The 16,979-nt window shown below is 52.9% G+C and overlaps 5 protein-coding genes across 5 annotated transcripts, besides 2 other annotated features; 1 reads left to right on the top strand and 4 right to left on the bottom strand.

Moving 5' to 3' along the window:
- Window positions 1-462: 462 nt before the first annotated feature.
- PODANS_7_3160 (uncharacterized protein) lies at window positions 463-1,505 on the bottom strand (the record flags this gene model as incomplete). Its single annotated transcript, XM_001907667.1, has 2 exons — window positions 463-1,200; window positions 1,260-1,505. The coding sequence occupies 2 exons, from the start codon at window positions 1,503-1,505 to the stop codon at window positions 463-465; spliced, it is 984 nt and encodes a 327-aa protein (XP_001907702.1).
- Window positions 832-1,201: a repeat region (rgion duplique sur le chromosome 1).
- Window positions 1,506-3,509: 2,004 nt separating the features above from the next.
- Window positions 3,510-4,445, top strand: PODANS_7_3170 (uncharacterized protein; the record flags this gene model as incomplete). The annotated part of the gene is made up of 2 exons (XM_001907666.1): window positions 3,510-3,519; window positions 3,580-4,445. 2 exons carry the CDS (start codon window positions 3,510-3,512, stop codon window positions 4,443-4,445), a joined length of 876 nt encoding a protein of 291 aa, XP_001907701.1.
- A 2,599-nt stretch (window positions 4,446-7,044) lies between these two features.
- On the bottom strand, window positions 7,045-8,652 carry PODANS_7_3180 (uncharacterized protein; the record flags this gene model as incomplete). Its single annotated transcript, XM_001907665.1, has 1 exon — window positions 7,045-8,652. One exon carries the CDS (start codon window positions 8,650-8,652, stop codon window positions 7,045-7,047), a length of 1,608 nt encoding a protein of 535 aa, XP_001907700.1.
- Window positions 8,653-10,753: 2,101 nt separating this feature from the next.
- PODANS_7_3190 (uncharacterized protein) lies at window positions 10,754-13,783 on the bottom strand (the record flags this gene model as incomplete). Its single annotated transcript, XM_001907664.1, has 4 exons — window positions 10,754-12,747; window positions 12,806-13,194; window positions 13,247-13,401; window positions 13,712-13,783. 4 exons carry the CDS (start codon window positions 13,781-13,783, stop codon window positions 10,754-10,756), a joined length of 2,610 nt encoding a protein of 869 aa, XP_001907699.1.
- Window positions 12,484-12,604: a repeat region (rgion duplique sur le chromosome 6).
- A 2,056-nt stretch (window positions 13,784-15,839) lies between the features above and the next one.
- PODANS_7_3200 (uncharacterized protein) lies at window positions 15,840-16,705 on the bottom strand (the record flags this gene model as incomplete). Its single annotated transcript, XM_001907663.1, has 8 exons — window positions 15,840-15,882; window positions 15,945-16,024; window positions 16,118-16,133; window positions 16,192-16,230; window positions 16,306-16,403; window positions 16,489-16,510; window positions 16,572-16,604; window positions 16,686-16,705. The coding sequence occupies 8 exons, from the start codon at window positions 16,703-16,705 to the stop codon at window positions 15,840-15,842; spliced, it is 351 nt and encodes a 116-aa protein (XP_001907698.1).
- Between the last annotated feature and the right edge of the window lie 274 nt (window positions 16,706-16,979).

The raw sequence follows: 16,979 nt of genomic DNA, 5'->3' as shown, positions 1-16,979 counted from the left end.
CTGGTGCACCGAATAGCAGACGGCTGAACAGCGGCAGTTTCAGTTGAATTTGACATCTGACGAGCCGGACAGGAAGAGAAGATAGGGCTGCTCATGCCCGAACAGCACATGAAGGCGTCAGAAGGTGGTGGCTTAGTGGCAGTAGCGGCAGCTTTGGTGCTGTTTCAGTCGGGTATCGCCGTTGACTTGCATTGCAGCGTGATCAAAGCATCATATGTGCGTCAAACAACCCGTATCAAAAGCCACCTAGGCACGATTGCGGTCCTTCTTATCTGGTCCGCAGCCTTGTTTATGAAATCGCCACCATCACAGGCACCTAAGAGACAGACATGCAAGAATGTTGCGATATGCAAATGCTATATTTGTGTTGGGCAAAACCAAAAGTATATACAAGAATTTGTGCCTGTACCAGACAATACTCCTTCACATGCCGCCACCCATGAGGCCTAATTCGTTCATTCCTTACACGCACTGGTGATACCACTGGTTGGTGGTGTTGCAAGTCGAACCAGCAGCGCAGGTGGTGCAGCCAGTGTAGCCCTGACCACCGCACTGGCCGTACTTCTGAACAGTGCACCCACCGGGGCTGCCACCGCCGCCGTTGCCGGGAGCAGGAGTGCTGGTGGAAACAGGGGGAGTAAGGCTGGTGGTGGGGGAGCTGCCGACAGCGCAGGTGGCCTCGCAGCCGCTGCACGCGCTTCCGGCAACCTTGGTGCTGCCGCCGGCATACACAGCGGGACCGGGGATGACATAGTTGGTCATGGCACCGTGGATGTTGACCTGGACGCCGGGGTCGGAGGCCTTGAAGTGTCCGGGGATGGACACAGTAGGGGGGCTGGCGCTGCCGCCACCGGAGACGGTGATCTGGTAGCAGGTCATGTATGGCTGAGCACCACCAGCACCACCGGCAGCGTGGAGGGCAATGGCCTCGGCACGGAGGAGGTAGTCACCCGAGGGGATGTCGGATGGGATCTTGACGTTCATCTTGCCGCAGCAAGCGTTGAGATCCTTGGTGCCCCAGAAATCATCATCACCAACGCGGCCGGAGGGGTTCTTGCGCCAGCCATCGTCAAAGATCTTGAACCAGCCGGTGGAACCATCGGCGGTAAGGGCGTCAGAGACCTTGGTGAGGTAGACGGAGACGGGGCCGTGGTGGGCGCCACCAATAGCCTCCTGCGAGCAGCTGCGATCACCGTTTTGCTTTTATACATGTCAGTAGGTTGCTCTCTTTCGGTTCAAACAACTGTGGCTTCACTTACAGCGTGCATCTCAACAGTGACGGTACCACCAGCGCGGACTGGGCACTTGACCTGGGGTCTGGTGCCGATGATGTTGCAGCGCATGTCATTGGAGTTATAGTTGGTGATGGGAGAGTTGGACTGAGGAAGACGGGCACATTGGCTGCCAAAGTCGGTTCCGTCAACCCAGAGCTGTTGGAAGGTGGAATGGGCGGCGGCTTGCTGGGCCAAGAGGGCCGCCAGGGCGGTAGCTGTGAAGGACTTCATGGCTGCTGATTGTGAAGGTGCTGGAGGCGGCTGCTTTGGAGTTGTCAAGGCAAGCTGAAGGCTGTCACAATCATCAGCCCTGGAAGATGGCGGCCATGGATGGATTTATACAAGTCCATACCCAAGGCCTCCACGGTGGTATTTACAATCCTGTTCTTTGGAACTTTCCATTGGAAAGGCGCACCGGCTCCGGCGGTCCTCCAATTTCCAGTCTGTTCGCTGCGGCTCCTCCTGCTTACCGCTCGCTCGGCGATTCCCAACGGCGTCCCGTGAACAGATCTTGGTGTTGTACCCCACACGAATACCACCCAACACCTGGTCCGGGGTGCGTGATAGCTTCCAAAACCGGGTTGGGTGGAGAGAGACGATTGGTGGACCGCGAGGCGGTTAATCACTTGGTTAATCAATGCGGCAAGACGGAATGGGACTGCCGTCCGCCACGATTCCAAAAACCGGGGCAACGGCGGATGACGTCCCGTCTCGAGGTTTTTTTTGACAAGTCATCCGTCGTAGACTTCAAGTGCATGAAGATGCCAAGCCAGGTCTAGACTGCGCTTACATGACCTGCTATATATTAGGTCTACCGCTACCATATCATAGGCTTGTACTGAACTCCCTCTTCCTGAGGTTAGTTCTCGGTGGGACTGATCTTTACTCGATAGTAAAACTTATAACAGGCAGTAGATGCTTGAGTCTATGGGCTAGCCACTACAAAAAGAAGTATTGGCAGGTGCCCAAGCGGTTGGGTATCCACATCGTCGATCTTGAAACATGGCAGGGAACCAGGTTATCTTGGGTGTCAAAGTAGCCTTCCCGTCGGGAATCGTTGCCGACAAAGCGCCTTCGATGCCGGACAAGATGCAGCCAAGGTTCGCTCAGGAGGTGTTGATTGTGGGGAGAAATAGACGGAAGGCACTGGCTACCTGCTACAAGCGATAGCGCTGCAGCAAACTCCTACTCGCTTCCTCGCAACGCATGGGCAGTGATGTCACTACGGCCGGTGATGGATGAGGGCTTCCGCTATGAAGGAGGGACGGGATGAAGCGAGAGTCTCTGTTGATGGAGTGCATAGCCATTGGAAACTCGCTTTCTTGTGCAAGATTACTGAATAATGTTGCCTCTGTTCCGCTCAATGCATAAAGCTGATAGGGTGAATGTTAGGGACGTGGTGCTCCTCTTCAACTGCGTGATCGTATGCTGTTGAGATGGCCTTTTGTAAATGCGGGATCGAGTGCTTGTGATGATTCAACTACAGTCAGAAAAGCCTGTCAGGGGGTCAGGGGGTCAGGGGGTCAGGGGGTCAGAGGCTGAGGGGTCCGGAGGGTTAGGGGTGGGCACGCTTTTCAGCTTTTCAAAGAGATTCCAGTACATACAACCACCAGGTATAAAACTGATGGAAAGGATAATCCCCATAAAAACAGGACCTACCTCTGCCGCACCTGATCGATATAAAGTTATCTGGGATGCCAAACCATCGGGTTCGTCCGTGCCGGTTAAATTGTTGACAGGTACTCTGGTGCGTGCCACTAGGATGGCATCATTTCATAAGGCTGACTGCTCATGGCCTGGACTTGTCTTTGCATAAATCCGAGTCGGTGATCAGCGCAAGGTGTGTGAAGGTGACTTGTTCAGGTGGTCGAGATTGGCCTGTTAGGATCTGCATTTGGTCGGAGCTGAATCCCTGATGCAGGTGATGCCGGCGTGATGAAGAATTGACCACTCAAAGCTTCGGATTCATTCACACTCAGCTTGTGTCTTGCAAGTATTACACCCTAACCGCGGTAGCCTTTTTGAATGAGGCTAGGGCGTTCAATATTATACCGTACTTATGTCATTGTACATTTGGGTTACTCGGAGTCCCCGATCGAAGAGAAAGAGAGCTGTGTAAGAAAATGAGTATAAAAGAGTTCAACATGTTAACGACTGTGGAATCATCTGTCACCGTTATACCTTATTCTACAAGCCCTAACACAGTATCAGTGGCTGCGTAGCAAAGCATTCATCATGGCGAACGGTATGCCGGCCTGCAACAGTATTTTGATGTTTGAATTGATCGCTAATCACTGCCATATAGTCAAATCAACCATGGTTCCTGATTTCGAGGTGAAATTCCTCCTTGATGCCACCCAGGCCCTCGACCCAGCATCATCCAAGCCCAACGACATCCTCCGTGCAGCCTTCAAACTCCCCGAGAAACCCATCAGAATGGATGTTCAGTTTCTGGACACACCCTCCAGGGAGATTTACAACGCGGGATGGTCTCCTCGCATTCGCAAGATTGAAGGCGAGTCAGGCTATGAACTGACTTACAAAAAGCGATACCCAATCATCGATCACCAAGCCGACGGGGCTATCGATACTGGCGATATTCTCACAGCTCTCACTGTAGCCAGAGACGACGGTTTCGATACAACTGAGACCAAGTACGATGCACAAGTGGAGTGGGGATTTCAGAAGCAGACCCTGAGTATCAGCCGCAAGAAGAAGGTCAAGAAGGAAACAGTGGGGAAGAAGGAGATGGGGCTACCTGGTGAAGAAGAGTCTAGAAAGTTGCTTGGAGACGAGATCCCCGGCAAGTTTGACGACTGGTCATTCGAGAAATGGGGAACAAGCCTCCTTTCTCAAGCCGTTATTTACGGTCCGATCTCGGCGGAGCGGTATGAAGGCAGATGGGAAGGAGTCGAAGTTGATGTCGAAATCTGGCCTATTCGCAGCAAGGAGACTGATACAGGCACCGAGAACATTGTCGAGATCTCCTTCAAGAGTGATAATGGGAATCATGCCGGAGGCACACAGAAGGTTCTTGGTGAATACTTGACGGAAAAGGGATGGCTTGTTCCGAGTGACTCGCTCAAGACACAGCTGATCATGGACAGGTATGGGCCTCAGGAACTTGATGGGGATGAGGGAGTCACTGGCAACTACACCGATATGGCATAAGTTTTTAATGTATCCTGCAACGTTTTTCAATTTGCAAATTGAAGAGATCCATGCAGTGAAGAATTCTTTCTCTGGATATGCACCGGTTTGAAGGCCAGTTTCAGTTCTTATGGCCCCCAAAAAATAGCACGCTGGCCCGATCAATGCCAACAAGTCCCAGTAATGCATTTCAGTATGATGGGACGACAACTGAAGGGTGTCAACTGTCACACCATATTATTAGTGAGCCGGAAGCTCTTTGTCTTGTGCTGGGGCGTGATTTCCTTTTTTTGCCGCAAGTTTCTGGAACATCGGAGACGTGGTTTAGGCCGGCTGACCGCATACCGGAGGTTATGACTTTTCTAATTTTTGACCAGGTAGGGTGATGAAAAAGAGATAGCTTTGTTATGGAGACAAGTTCAACTCGTGAAGGAAATGACCTAAGGTAGTCGCGTCATTTTAGAAACACGTCAGTAATTTTGCCTTCGCCCCTGAGACACATACTTGAAAAGGGGGCCCCTGAATGTGGTGTGCTTCTCCACACTGAGAACAGCAGCACAAGCACCCGCAGCGAGAAACACTCCCACATTTGGCTTGGAGTATGTTCTCGGTGGGTACCCAGCATGTTGGTCAGGATATACTAATGATCGGCGAAAAATGGGCGCTTCATCAGCGAAGTGTAGAATGAGCTTCCATCACAACCGCACCTAATGCAACCCTTATCATTAACCAAATTCAAGGATGTTTGGCGACGGGAGCAGCCTTAACCTAAGTTCAAAAATAACCACTTAGTAAATCTCCGTGATCGACGTCAATCACATCCTTCATCACGATCTTTCACATTTCCAGCCATCACACCGGGATCAAACAGGGTACAGTTACTAATCCACCATCCTAGCACTCAACGCCAATTGTCATCATGAGCCCGGGGCGCAAACCAGGCATCAATATTTTGAAGCTAACTAAAGAAGCCACCGCGATGCTCCCCACCCCATTACCGGCTACCGGATGCTTTAGCCTCATGTGCCTCTTTTCTGCATTCGGCTTTGCCGTTTCGGCATCACACCACGAACACCCCAGGTTCCAAAATCCAGATTGTTTCAGCCGCAGAACTAAACAGTTTAAAGTGCATACCTACCTAGGTATGATATATGCTACGAGAAAAAAGGTTCACACACCATTGCGACGCCACCACGCGATCGATCCTGGAAGATTGATTCCACCTCTGTCAGCCCGAATGTGATTTCTCCAGCTTCTCAAGCCACCGCCACCCCTCGAGTCCAGTCTGACATCTCGCGTCATCATCGTCATCCAGGAGATCGCCATGCGTTCTCTAACCAGAGACACCTGGGGCGGTTATCTTCTATCAGCTTCCTGAGGCACCTCACTAGATCTCCCAGCATGTGCATATGGAAATTACCCGCCGACTTCCATGACACGACCCCCCTCGTCTGATACTTTTTGCTCAGTCAATCTTTAATAAGTGAAGGGATATGACACTAGGAAACCTCAATAACTTGATCAGATAGATACCCAAGTGAGCAAGGCACGTGTCTCGGCCTAACCCCCCGATCAAGATGATGGTCATGATGCCAGCCATCTCCGAACGTCAACCTTCGCAGATGCTCCGAACCGTTGCAGGTATGAGGTGGATAAAAATAATGTTAAGCTTCCTCTTCCCCAGTCATTCTGAAATCCCGACCATGCCATCTCATTGCCCCATCATCAGGTAGGAGTAGGAGTGACTGAAAAGAAACACACTCCTCTCCAAGCGTGATAATACCTTCCGAAAATCACGATTGTATCAAAACAAGAAGTCTCAAACACATCTTGCTATCCCAGTCAGCCCTTCATCTGCAACCCCCCCCCCCTTAGTGACAAGTAAACAAAACAAGCCTTCACAGCACCTTACTTTAGACCGGCCCCTGGCCTGGGGAAAACAAACCCCAACCGAGCGGCGGGTACGGTGTAAAAGCCAGACGGCACAGCCATCCACAAAAAAACCACCCAGCAAATCAACAGTAGCCATCCCTTCAAGGTACGAGAGAGACAAAGCCTCGAGTACTCCACGCCACACATGCCCACCGCAGTCATGCATACCACACTTCCCCACCGGTCGGTGGCGTGCCTCTCGCGTCTCACGGTACGTATTGTAGCTTTGCCTCAAACTCCCCATGGGAAGGGGGTGTGTACCTAGACAGGTCGACTTCTACCACCCCCCCTCTCTGCGCTCCCTGTCTCGGCAGAACCAGCCGATGATCGAGGACCCCCCTTTTCCTGCCAAGGCGGGCGCTGACAGCGCGGGCCGATAACTGCATGCCCACCTACCTTACTTGCCTTCATACACTGTACGGTCCGGGGATCCATCTCTTGAACGCGTAAACGATCAGTAATCACCCATGTTCGGCACTTCTCACCTCAGAAGCCACCAAGAGAAGGCAGGAGAGAGCATACTGGTGGAAAACTCCAGATCCCATTCAGAAGCAAAACTCAAGACAATATATTCCCACTTGTGTATCACGCTATGCTCTACCCAAAAACCACAACTCCAATAATGCCCAAAACTCCACAACCATGTGATCCCATGTGTGTACCCAACAAAACAAAGCCAGCTCCAACTTCAACACCCACCCCCCTCCAAACCTTGCAACAGCCCCCCCAGCTTCTCCCGCAACATAGTAACCATATTCCCCCCCTCCTGCTCGACACTATTAGCTACAAACCCCTCCCCCATCATCTCCCCTTCGTACCTCACCCCCGTTGCCGTCCCACCCAGCATCACCCCAAGCAACCCTCTCGCCTCATGTCCAGAAAGCGACCCTTGCTCCACAGCGGTGGCCGTCTGCATCGACAAAGAAACACAATACTGTCTCGGCAACCCCAAAGCCCTCTCCACCCCCTCCAACTGCCTATCCACCATTCGAGCTAGCAAGCCAGCTCTTTGCCAGTGATTCACCTCGTACTGTTGTTGCTCATACCCAAAATCATGATATCCCCTAGAAAGATCAATAGGCATAGCATGCGCCAAGGCATGCTGCATATTGTTCCCGCCTGACCTCCTTGTCATGGCAAACGCCGCTTCGAGCAGCACATGTCCAAAGATGGCGTCGTAGATGGTGATGAGTTGGAGATAGCAGGACACCATGGTCAGGAGGTTCGCGCCGTTGAGCTGGTGGTTTTTTCTCTGTGGTGCTCCTCCCAATGCTGGGTCAACAATGGTGGATGATGATGGGGAGCTTGCTGCCGTTGATGGGCCCGCAGAGTACCCCTGGCTGGGAATCTGAGAAGAACTCGAGGCGGGTGATGGCCATCGTGATGCGCCCTGAACACTGTCATCGGTGATGCTGGGTGATCTTTTGTGGCTGTTTTCGTCTGTAGGTCGATGGAATAGTTGCGAGATTTCGATCAGCTCAGAGGTGCTGCTCAGGACTGAGGATAAAGGGTCGAAACCGTCGCTGGGCTTGGTTGAGCCCAGTAGAAGAGTATCGAGGATGCTAAAGTCTCGAGGCAGGGACTTTGTGTGGAGGAGCTGCTTTGAGAGGCTTTGTTGTAGGCTTGCAAGCAAGACCCCTGGGTCTCCCTGGCGGGAGGATTTGTGTGTCGGAATGGGCTTCATGGTAAAGCCATCCTCTGGATTAAAGGGTTGATACTCGGGAGGTGATGGGAGAGACATGGTGGACGTCTGATGTTGTGTCGAGGGGTGGATGTGGTGGTTGCCGCATAAAGTGTGAGTGTCCATCAACAGTGTGTTGCTGTGAACAGAAAAGTCAAAGACGTCGATGGCGTGACTCGCATCTGCCCAAGGGATGATCATGGAGCTATCCTCCATCACCAGCGGATGCTCAGACCCCTGCTGAGTGTAGGGCCATGGAGCATATAGAGGGTTACCGCAAGCCATCTGGTCTCCCGAGGTCATGGCATGTCCACTGCCAGGTAAGGACACGAAAGGTGGTTGACGTTGAGCAACATCGCAGAGGGATGCATTGTTTGCTGCTTGGGCTCTTCTGTGTGCAAGCCTGCCCGGTGGCTTGGCCGGACTGGTAAAGCAAGGAAATCGAATACGAAGGCATCTTGTGCACGGGGTGCTTGTGTCGTCCTCTTTCTTGCGTGTGCAACGGAGCTTCTGGCTTCTGCATCGATCACAAGCCGATCGTCGCCAGGGTGAATGGCTCCGAGCTTCGGGAAGAGCGGCTGCAGACTCGGACACCGGGGTGATGCGTGATGCCATCGTGAGTGATGTGATTGCTCGGTGGTGGTTCGGAGGCAAACACAGTGGTTGATATTGAGCAGAAAAGGTACCGATTCCGAGTGTGGGAGAGGTGTGGAAGTGATCCCTATATCAAGTCTTTGGCTCGGCTGGAGTCATATCCTTCACCTGCAGGGTATCTAGATGCGGTCTGGTGGACCAGATCATCTTGTTACAGACCCCGGATAGGGCTCTTACTTGCTGACTGGAAAGATGCATGGCGAGGTAAATGATGCCACATGTGTAGGGCTCCGGGGCAAGGCCTCGCAACGGCGCTGTATGTCTGGCTTAGGCGTGATGGAGGGGTGGGTTCAAGAGTGGGTGGGTGAGATGTATCCCTGAAGGTTGCGCTTGGCATGTGGACTTGGGCGTGGATGTAGATAGCTCGAGTCGTTCTGACAGGGCTCATGGCTTGGACCGAATATAGCAATGGATGTCAGCTTAATCTTATCGGTCGTATTGTACTCTAGACTGTAGCTCTAGACTGGATCATTCTGACCATCAACTGACTCTATCGACATGAGAGATTATGATCTTCGAAGACACAGCTTGAAGATGGGTGACGTTTGGCCTGCAGAAAGCTCAAAAGCTCATTCAATTTACACTATCACGAAGCGTGCAAGCCATGTGGTCCAGCTGTAGGGGTCCTACCAATCCAGCTGTCACAGCGATAAGAAGCTCGTCGTGGATGTCAACCGCGGCACTGGCAATCTCGTGCCGCTCCCTCGCAGCGGCTGGCCTCCCCCACGAGCCGCGAGAGACTCGGAACAAAAGACAAGACCATTCTGGCAAAGCAGACGACTGTTTATTTACTGAAATAAATCCCGGAGAGTTCCTGGAACACAAAGCTCGGGTTGAATCGGAGATGCTGCTGGTCCACGGTGTGGTCGACCGGACGGGAGTTCGTGTTGAAGTCGAGATGGAAAGATTTGTTTTTGGAAGCTCTCTTGGTCAATTGCGGATGCCTGATGCAGCCAGCCATGACCCTGAGGTGGCCAATGACCTGACTCCGCTCGCACCTGGCAGGTGAAGCCGTCAGGTCCGGCCAATCACGTCATTGGCGGAACGAACTCTTGGTGCCCGCTGGCTGCCATGGAAAGAGTTATACTCGGAGGAAAAGAACAATCCGCCACTCTACAGTGCATTGTGTTTCTGAAAGGATGCCAGAAGACGGTGTAAGATATCCATGTCTTGGCTCGTTCGTCTTTGAGCACCTTGCAGGATGCAGAGCACTAAGACACAAGCTTAAATCTTCCTCTGGTACTATGAGAGGTTATTATAGTGCTGCCTAGACGGCTGTTTCTATCTGCACAATCATCATCACCTCTTCTCTTGCAAGTAGGCTCTCGAAATCTCTGTCAAATATGTCCCCCCGAGTTCCGATCCCTAAAACCCTCATAAAAGTCCTTGAATACCCTCATGAACAGCTCTCCAACACTCCATCCCCTCCAGCTCTCCCAACCCCCCACAGCCCATCTTGAACTCATCACCCTCAACCCACTCCCATCCCATCATCAACAAGCTCATTAGCGTCTGACACCATGCAAACCGCATGCACACAAGCAGCCCTCGCAGCACCCACCATTCGTGATTGGCCAAGGCCCATTGCAACGTCGCACAAAAAGAGAGGGGGGTTCCTGACCGGTTGAGAAATCGAAGCTCGCCCTCCTATTGGCTGGAAATTCCATGTCCAAGTCCTTCGCATATCAGCAATCCAACTTCATTCCAACTTTTCCGATTCCTTGATCGTGATGTGATCTTTTGGCGCAAGAAAACTCGGGATCCGCGGGTGGGAAAAGCCCTCATGAGGAGGAGGCGGGAACTTTGCTGCTGGTGGAAGTCTCGGTTGGAAGAGTTCCTTGGTGAATCTGGAAGGGGGTTTTTCCCACCGAGACACCGAGGACGGACTACTCTTGACCATCACATCCGTGACCAATTTCTGACAAACATGAGGGTTGACAACCAAGCCAAAGGTGAGCAAAAGGTGTATCAAGGTAATAATCCATAGTATAACAAGTCAAAACGCTACAACAGCTAATTCAATGCCATAACACAAAACATAATTCCCCCCTTTGAACAGGTATCACTCCAAAACAGCGCTCAACCCCAAATCCCTACTGCTCTTCCCCACAAACACCGTCTTGGTGTGCTCACTAATGACCCAATCCTGGCTCACCACATCCCAGTTGCTCAAATCCCTCCTCGTCAACAGCCCCCTAAACTTGGCCGTCTGACCCGGCTCGATCCTGAGCTTGCCAAAGTCGCGCAGCACCACCTTGGGATCATCAGGCCCGCCAAGAGAGACATACAGCTGGACCACCTCGTCTCCCACAATCTCCCCCGTGTTGGTGATATCCGCCGTGACTTCGTACAGGATATCGTACAGCGCCCGGTTGCCACCGGGAGAGTTCTTGCCCGAAGACGGCAACAACGGCTGAGGCGAGTCGTCAATCGCGTGCGGGGGCATAAACTCCTCGGCCGTCTGGCCAAAGTGCGGGTCGCCAGAAGCATTCCTCGGGTCGGTAGTGTTGAGATAGGGGTAGATATACTGATAGACATAGGGGAACTCCTCGTCGGGGAACAGGTAATCGCTAAGATCCGTCGAAAAGTTCCCAAAAGTCGGCGCGGGAGCTGTCTGGCCTGTCGTTGGCTTGTAGGGACCAGCGTTCTTCTTTGTAACCTGGATGTTGCTGTACTCAAAGGTAGTATAACTCAAGCCGTGGCCAAACTCATAAATGACAGACGTGTTGGCCTTGTCGAAGTAGCGGTAGTCAATAAACACACCCTCGGAAAAGTCCTGCTGGGGTGCGCCCTCGCCATTGTTGGGAGTGTAAAGAACATCAGCGCCGTAACCCTCGCGGGTGGCGCCCCAGGTGAATGGCGACTTGCCAGAGGGGTTCACCTTGCCGTAGAGAACATCGGTGATGGAGTTGCCGGATTCTTGCCCAGGAAGACCGGCCCAGAGGATGGCAGTGATGTTCGGGCTATCATACCACTCGCTGATGAGAACGGGACCGGTGGAGTGGATGACCACAATGGTGTTGCTGCACCAGCTGGAAACGTTCTTGACCAGGTCATCGCCGCCTCTCCAGAGTGTCAGGTTGTTGCGATCGCCCATGTTGCCTTCAAAGTTGATGTATCCCTCACCAGAGTCAGCATTGACGAAAACAATGGCGGTGACGTTATCCTGCGATACCAAGGCCCTGGTCTGGGATGCCGCATAGTTGGTCAGGATGCTCTCGTAGCGAGACCCATCCTTGATGGCCTGGGCCTGCAGGGCAGCGTCTGGCGTGATGAGGTAAGGAAAGTTGGCAGTGCCAGAACCCCAGCCCATCGCGAGTGTGCCGTTGTTGCACCCGCGATCGGCACAAGAATTGGGTCCGTTGGGGTTAGGTCCAGCATCCTCTCCAATCACCGCCACAAACTTGGGTTTGTTCAGGGGCAGGGAGCCGGTGTTCTTGAGAAGAACGGTACCCTTGGCAGCGATTTCACGGATGAGGTTTGCATGGTCAGCCCGGACATCGACGTGATAGTTGATCTGCTGGTGACCCTCGCCCGCGGCCCAGTGAATAGGCCCATAAGTGTCGAGGGACCAGAAACTGAAGTTGATAGGGTCCAGTTCAATGCTCTTCTCCACCTTGAAGAAAGCTGCCATGATACGCATGGCCATGTCGTCGATCCGATAAGCTGGAACAGTACCGTTGAGCACGGCCACAGTGAGGTTAGTACCCCAGAAGCTGACGCCAGTGTTGAACTCGGTATCTCCCGGCATCGACATGTCGAGACCAGCCGCGGCGGCAGCTGCACCGGTATGCTGGGCCTGCCAATCACTCAAGACGAACCCCTGGAAGCCCAACTCATCCTTCAAAAGACCGTTCATAAGCTTGGAATTTTGGCATCCATAGGAGTTGTTGACCTGCTGGTAGCTGCACATAAAAGAGCCCGCACCGGCGCGGACGGCATCGGCAAAGGGCCAGAGGTAAAGCTCGTGCATCGTCTTGTCGTCAATGTTGGAGGAAAGAGTCTCGCTGATGTTGAACCCATAACCGCGAGCCTCGCCGACTTGGCGGAAGTGTTCTGTGGCCATATTAGCGCGGTTGAACTACAGCCATCTTGCCGGTCTGTTTGCAAGTACCTTGTTCATTGCCAATAAAGTGCTTTGCGCATGCAATCACGCCCGCATCCTGATGTCCCTTGACAGTCTCGGCCATGCCGACTCCTGTCAAGACCGGATCCGGAGAGAAACCCTCCCAGTTTCGCCCAGCAGCGGGCATCCGACCAAGAGGGCCGGCGACAGGTCCAAGGATCACGTTGATCCCCTTGCCCTTGGCTTCCTTGCCAATGGCATAACCACGGCGGTACATCAACTGGCGGTCCCATGTAGCAGCAGCTGTCTGACCTGAAGGGAAGGCGGAATTGTAGTCGGTTCCACGGATTCCAAGGGGGGCGTCGTGCATGCAAAGACTGCGGAGCCCCAGGCGAGGGATAGCTCCTACTTGACCGACACATTGCTCCGAGGCCCAACTATACCAGCGTCAGTCATGGCGTTAGGGCGATCTGAGCAGGTGAAACTCACCCGGTACCAGTCGTCAAGTTGACCTTCTCCAACAGCGTCATCTGGGAGACAAACTCCCGAGCTTTCACATACGCCTCTGCCCATCCATCGGCTTCCGGGTTCATCCATGGCGAAGGGTAGACAGGAGGTGAGTACGCGAGGTCTCTCTTGATGAGCTGTGCGTGGTTGTCAGCAGGTGCGGCTCTGGCAGCAAGAAAGGGTAGCCAGAAGGCTGCATGTATAAGCTGCATGTTGGTTGCGGATCATGCAGGATCAGATCGGTATCAATCTGGATAAAGAGGTTTTGTGCAGCGGCTGAGGTAAGCGTGAGGGCAGCCAAACTGTTGAGCAACAGAAGAAAGCAAAGACAGGTTCACAGCTTCGAGAGCTCTGACCACCGAATCTTGTAGACGACAACTGAGGCTCGATGGAGAGCTCGTGGCCAGTGGAGGCGTAGGACTGACTCAACAGAAGGAACATGCGTACCTTTGGAGGATATTGGGGAGTGGCAAGAGCGCCGCTTGCCAGGGCGGCGGCAACCACCACGCTGAACTTCATCGTGGCAACTGCTCGTGTTGATGTGTACAGCGAGATGCAGGCTGCCGGAGGTTGGCAAGGGAGATGCAGAAGATCACCACGGACGACGGCACTGAAGTGAAACAAAACCAACAGGAGCTATGCGGGCAGCAATATATATTAACAGGGCTGCGTCCCTTCCCCCCCTCCCCTCCATTGTTTAATCCCGAGATGCTCATGGCTGGCTGGCCGGTCAATCTCGTTGTGTACGTCAGTGGACCGTTTCCGGGAAGCCAGCCGTCATCCCATCTCGGCATGCTCGCCTGGTGAGTTGATGGCACAACCCAAGAGACCGAGATGTGGGAACCGTGGGAGTGGCCGGACAGCCAGACTCAAGTCAGGAAGCGTCAGGAAGTGCCTCTCGATCCATTCATGGAGAGCAGCGCCTTGCAGGGTAGCAGCGCATCCGTTCGGGCAGGTGGGAGGATGGAGGGCGGGTGAGAAGCCGGGTCATGGCCGTTGCGAAAAGGGCCGATCACGTCCAAGCTGCACTCGAACACGGATGACAATCTGACGGACGAGATCGTCCTTTCCCCTGACCAGAATGCGGGGGGGGCTCGGGAGGCTGACATTGAATCCCCTTGCTGTGCTTGGAGGTCGAGATGAAAGTCAATAAGATGACGATGTTCGGGAATAATTTAGTGGAGACGGCGGAGATCGGCACTTTGGTCGCCACAGAAGCTTGAAGCTCTCGGCAAGTGCTTGATCCCTGTCATACCGTACATAAATGCGGAATCCGTACACTGGGCAATCGAACCAGGCGCTGATGAAAAGTCAAGGTGAGCACTGATGAGCCAGTCTTCACCTGCCAGATTGAGTACCCCCTTCCTTCGGTGGCCGTGAAAACATTTCCCCAACCGAAGAGAAAAACCTGGGGCTGGCTTCCGTCGCCGGATAGCAACGATCCCCCCCCTCTGGTGCGCTTAAGTGACCGTTACACTGTAACCCGAGCCGAACCCCACAGTTGAACGGTCGTAAACAGTGGATTCCGCCCCGCACCACCGAACAAGCCTCCATCCTTCCCCGCAACCACCAACTTCACCATGTGCCGGGTCGCCTTCCCCGTACCATCTTCTCTCTCTGCTGCGAGGAATTCGGTTACACGGTACGAACCTGCATCGGTCCTTTTCCGACGCCACGGCTGCCGGTGAAGCAAGCGAGGCGGCGACGAACCATCACTTCCGCTGGTGATGAGATGATGAGGACGTGAAAGTTCACTTCATCATTTGCAACAAAAAAAGTACAAAAGCCGAAGAAAACCGGATGGGTGGTGTTACATTCCTGACTCCAACGCTGTATCCATGCTCTTGGTCACCGGTGTGTCGTATAAACATGCTTGAACAAACATACGAAGACACCACTCCAGCAGCAGGTCATGCAACGTTGTACAGTGTTGTCTCTGTTGTAGTCATGGATTCAACAGCAGCGTCCCGGGTCACTGGACATGTGACTCGAGGTCTCACAGTACCTACTGCTTGACGTTATGGAATGGGCTCGGCGCATGGATGTCAGGGGCCAATCTGTGTGTAGCTCCTTGGGGAACTGGGAGCGTCTCGGGTAGCCCTATATCCCGTAGCGCAACGGCTTCAGGGTTACGGAGCTTCAGGTTCTTCTCCCGGAAAGAACCAAGAAACACAAAGAGCTCCCACCCTTCCATGTCGAGTGTCAATCTACTACTTGCCCACCCATCCATCCTTACCGACACCCAAGTCCATGTTCAAAGGACGTTTGGTTGGTGATTAGCGAAAGCAACGCCGAGCTTTTATTTATACTGGTTGGTCCGAAAATGTAGAATCTGCCAAATTCGCAAAGAGCCCTGAAAACTGAAAACGCCACGGTGTAATGACACCCGCCCAACCCTCTGTTTACCGACCTTACACGTCTCCACCGGCTACCCGACAACCCGGAGAGGGCAGCGAAACGGTCCGAGTCTCTTGGCCGTCAACCAGACCCCGAAGCACGGCAGTTGTGTTCGCCAACTCTGTAGGCCACTCTAGTTATCTCCGGCCAGCCTCAAGGTCCAACAAAAAAAATCCAATCAGCTGAGCAAAACGAGAATGACACTATCACCCCGCAAGAACCTGCAAAATCCATGTCAGCCAAGAGTACAACTAACTCCTCAAGAACCACAGGTGCCACTTACATCTTGCTGATAAACCGATCCTTGTTCACCGGCCGGCCCTTCTTTCCGTTGTGTACTGGAGTCTCGGTCCACATCTCTTTCTGTACAGATAAAACCAAAGTCAGCCTCACCTCGGGGTGGCCTCTTGAAGGCTTCGGGACTGGTGTCCGTCTATCCGGCAGGTAGCCACTTACGACGTTCTCAAGAATCCTAAGAGAATGTTAGCACTAGAAAACAACAGCTTCAACAGTCATAGAAAAAGACTTACATGTTGCAATGCCTGTCAAAAGCCTTCACTCTGGCAAGACTAAAACGCGCAGACAAAATCCCAGGTCAGCATTGCCCCCATATCCCATCTCATTCATTGATATGACAAACTTACAGCTTGCGATTTGACCGAATGCTAATCAAAACCTGAGAGTGACTGCGGACGGCCGTCTGGAGGAGGGAAAGCGGCCCATTGCTCATCTCATAGGCTTCCTGCAATCATCGAAAGGTCGAAAAGTCAATCACTGATTCGCTCGGCTTCTGCCTTGTTTGAAAATGCAGGTTTGACAATGCGTACCAGTTGAGCAATCTCATACTCACTATTGAAGAGGTCAGCGTCATTTCGACTGCAAAGGGTGAGTTTGAGAGGATCAGACTTACGTGCACTCGTTACGAGGCTTGTTGAGAAGTGCCCTACATCACAGAAAACCGCCTAATTAGCTTCTGCCCCTATGATTTGAATAAGATGGGCGGTTTGGCAGGGCAGTATCTCACTGGATGTTAACGTCAGACATGGTAGCGGCTTGTTTGATGAATTCGTGATTTCCGAGGCTCTAGAATAACAGAAGTCTGATGGAATGTGTGGTTGGTTGGTAAAAACTCGATCAGCGATTCGGTCGTCGTCGGGTTCGATGTGTGTTTTTCGTCTACAGTGTTGAGGACGGAAACACGCGTTGATGGATTGGCCAAGCCAACGCTGGTGGTTGATTTTCGAGACCCACTGTTGAAACTTTGTCACGTGTTGGTTGGCTGGGCTGAAAGCACGGGCCATCAAGTCAATTTGTTGCT

The sequence above is a fragment of the Podospora anserina genome, chromosome 7 (genome assembly GCF_000226545.1).
Source record: "Podospora anserina S mat+ genomic DNA chromosome 7, supercontig 1".
NCBI lineage: Eukaryota > Fungi > Ascomycota > Sordariomycetes > Sordariales > Podosporaceae > Podospora > Podospora anserina.
This window is presented reverse-complemented; position numbering and strand designations above follow the sequence as displayed.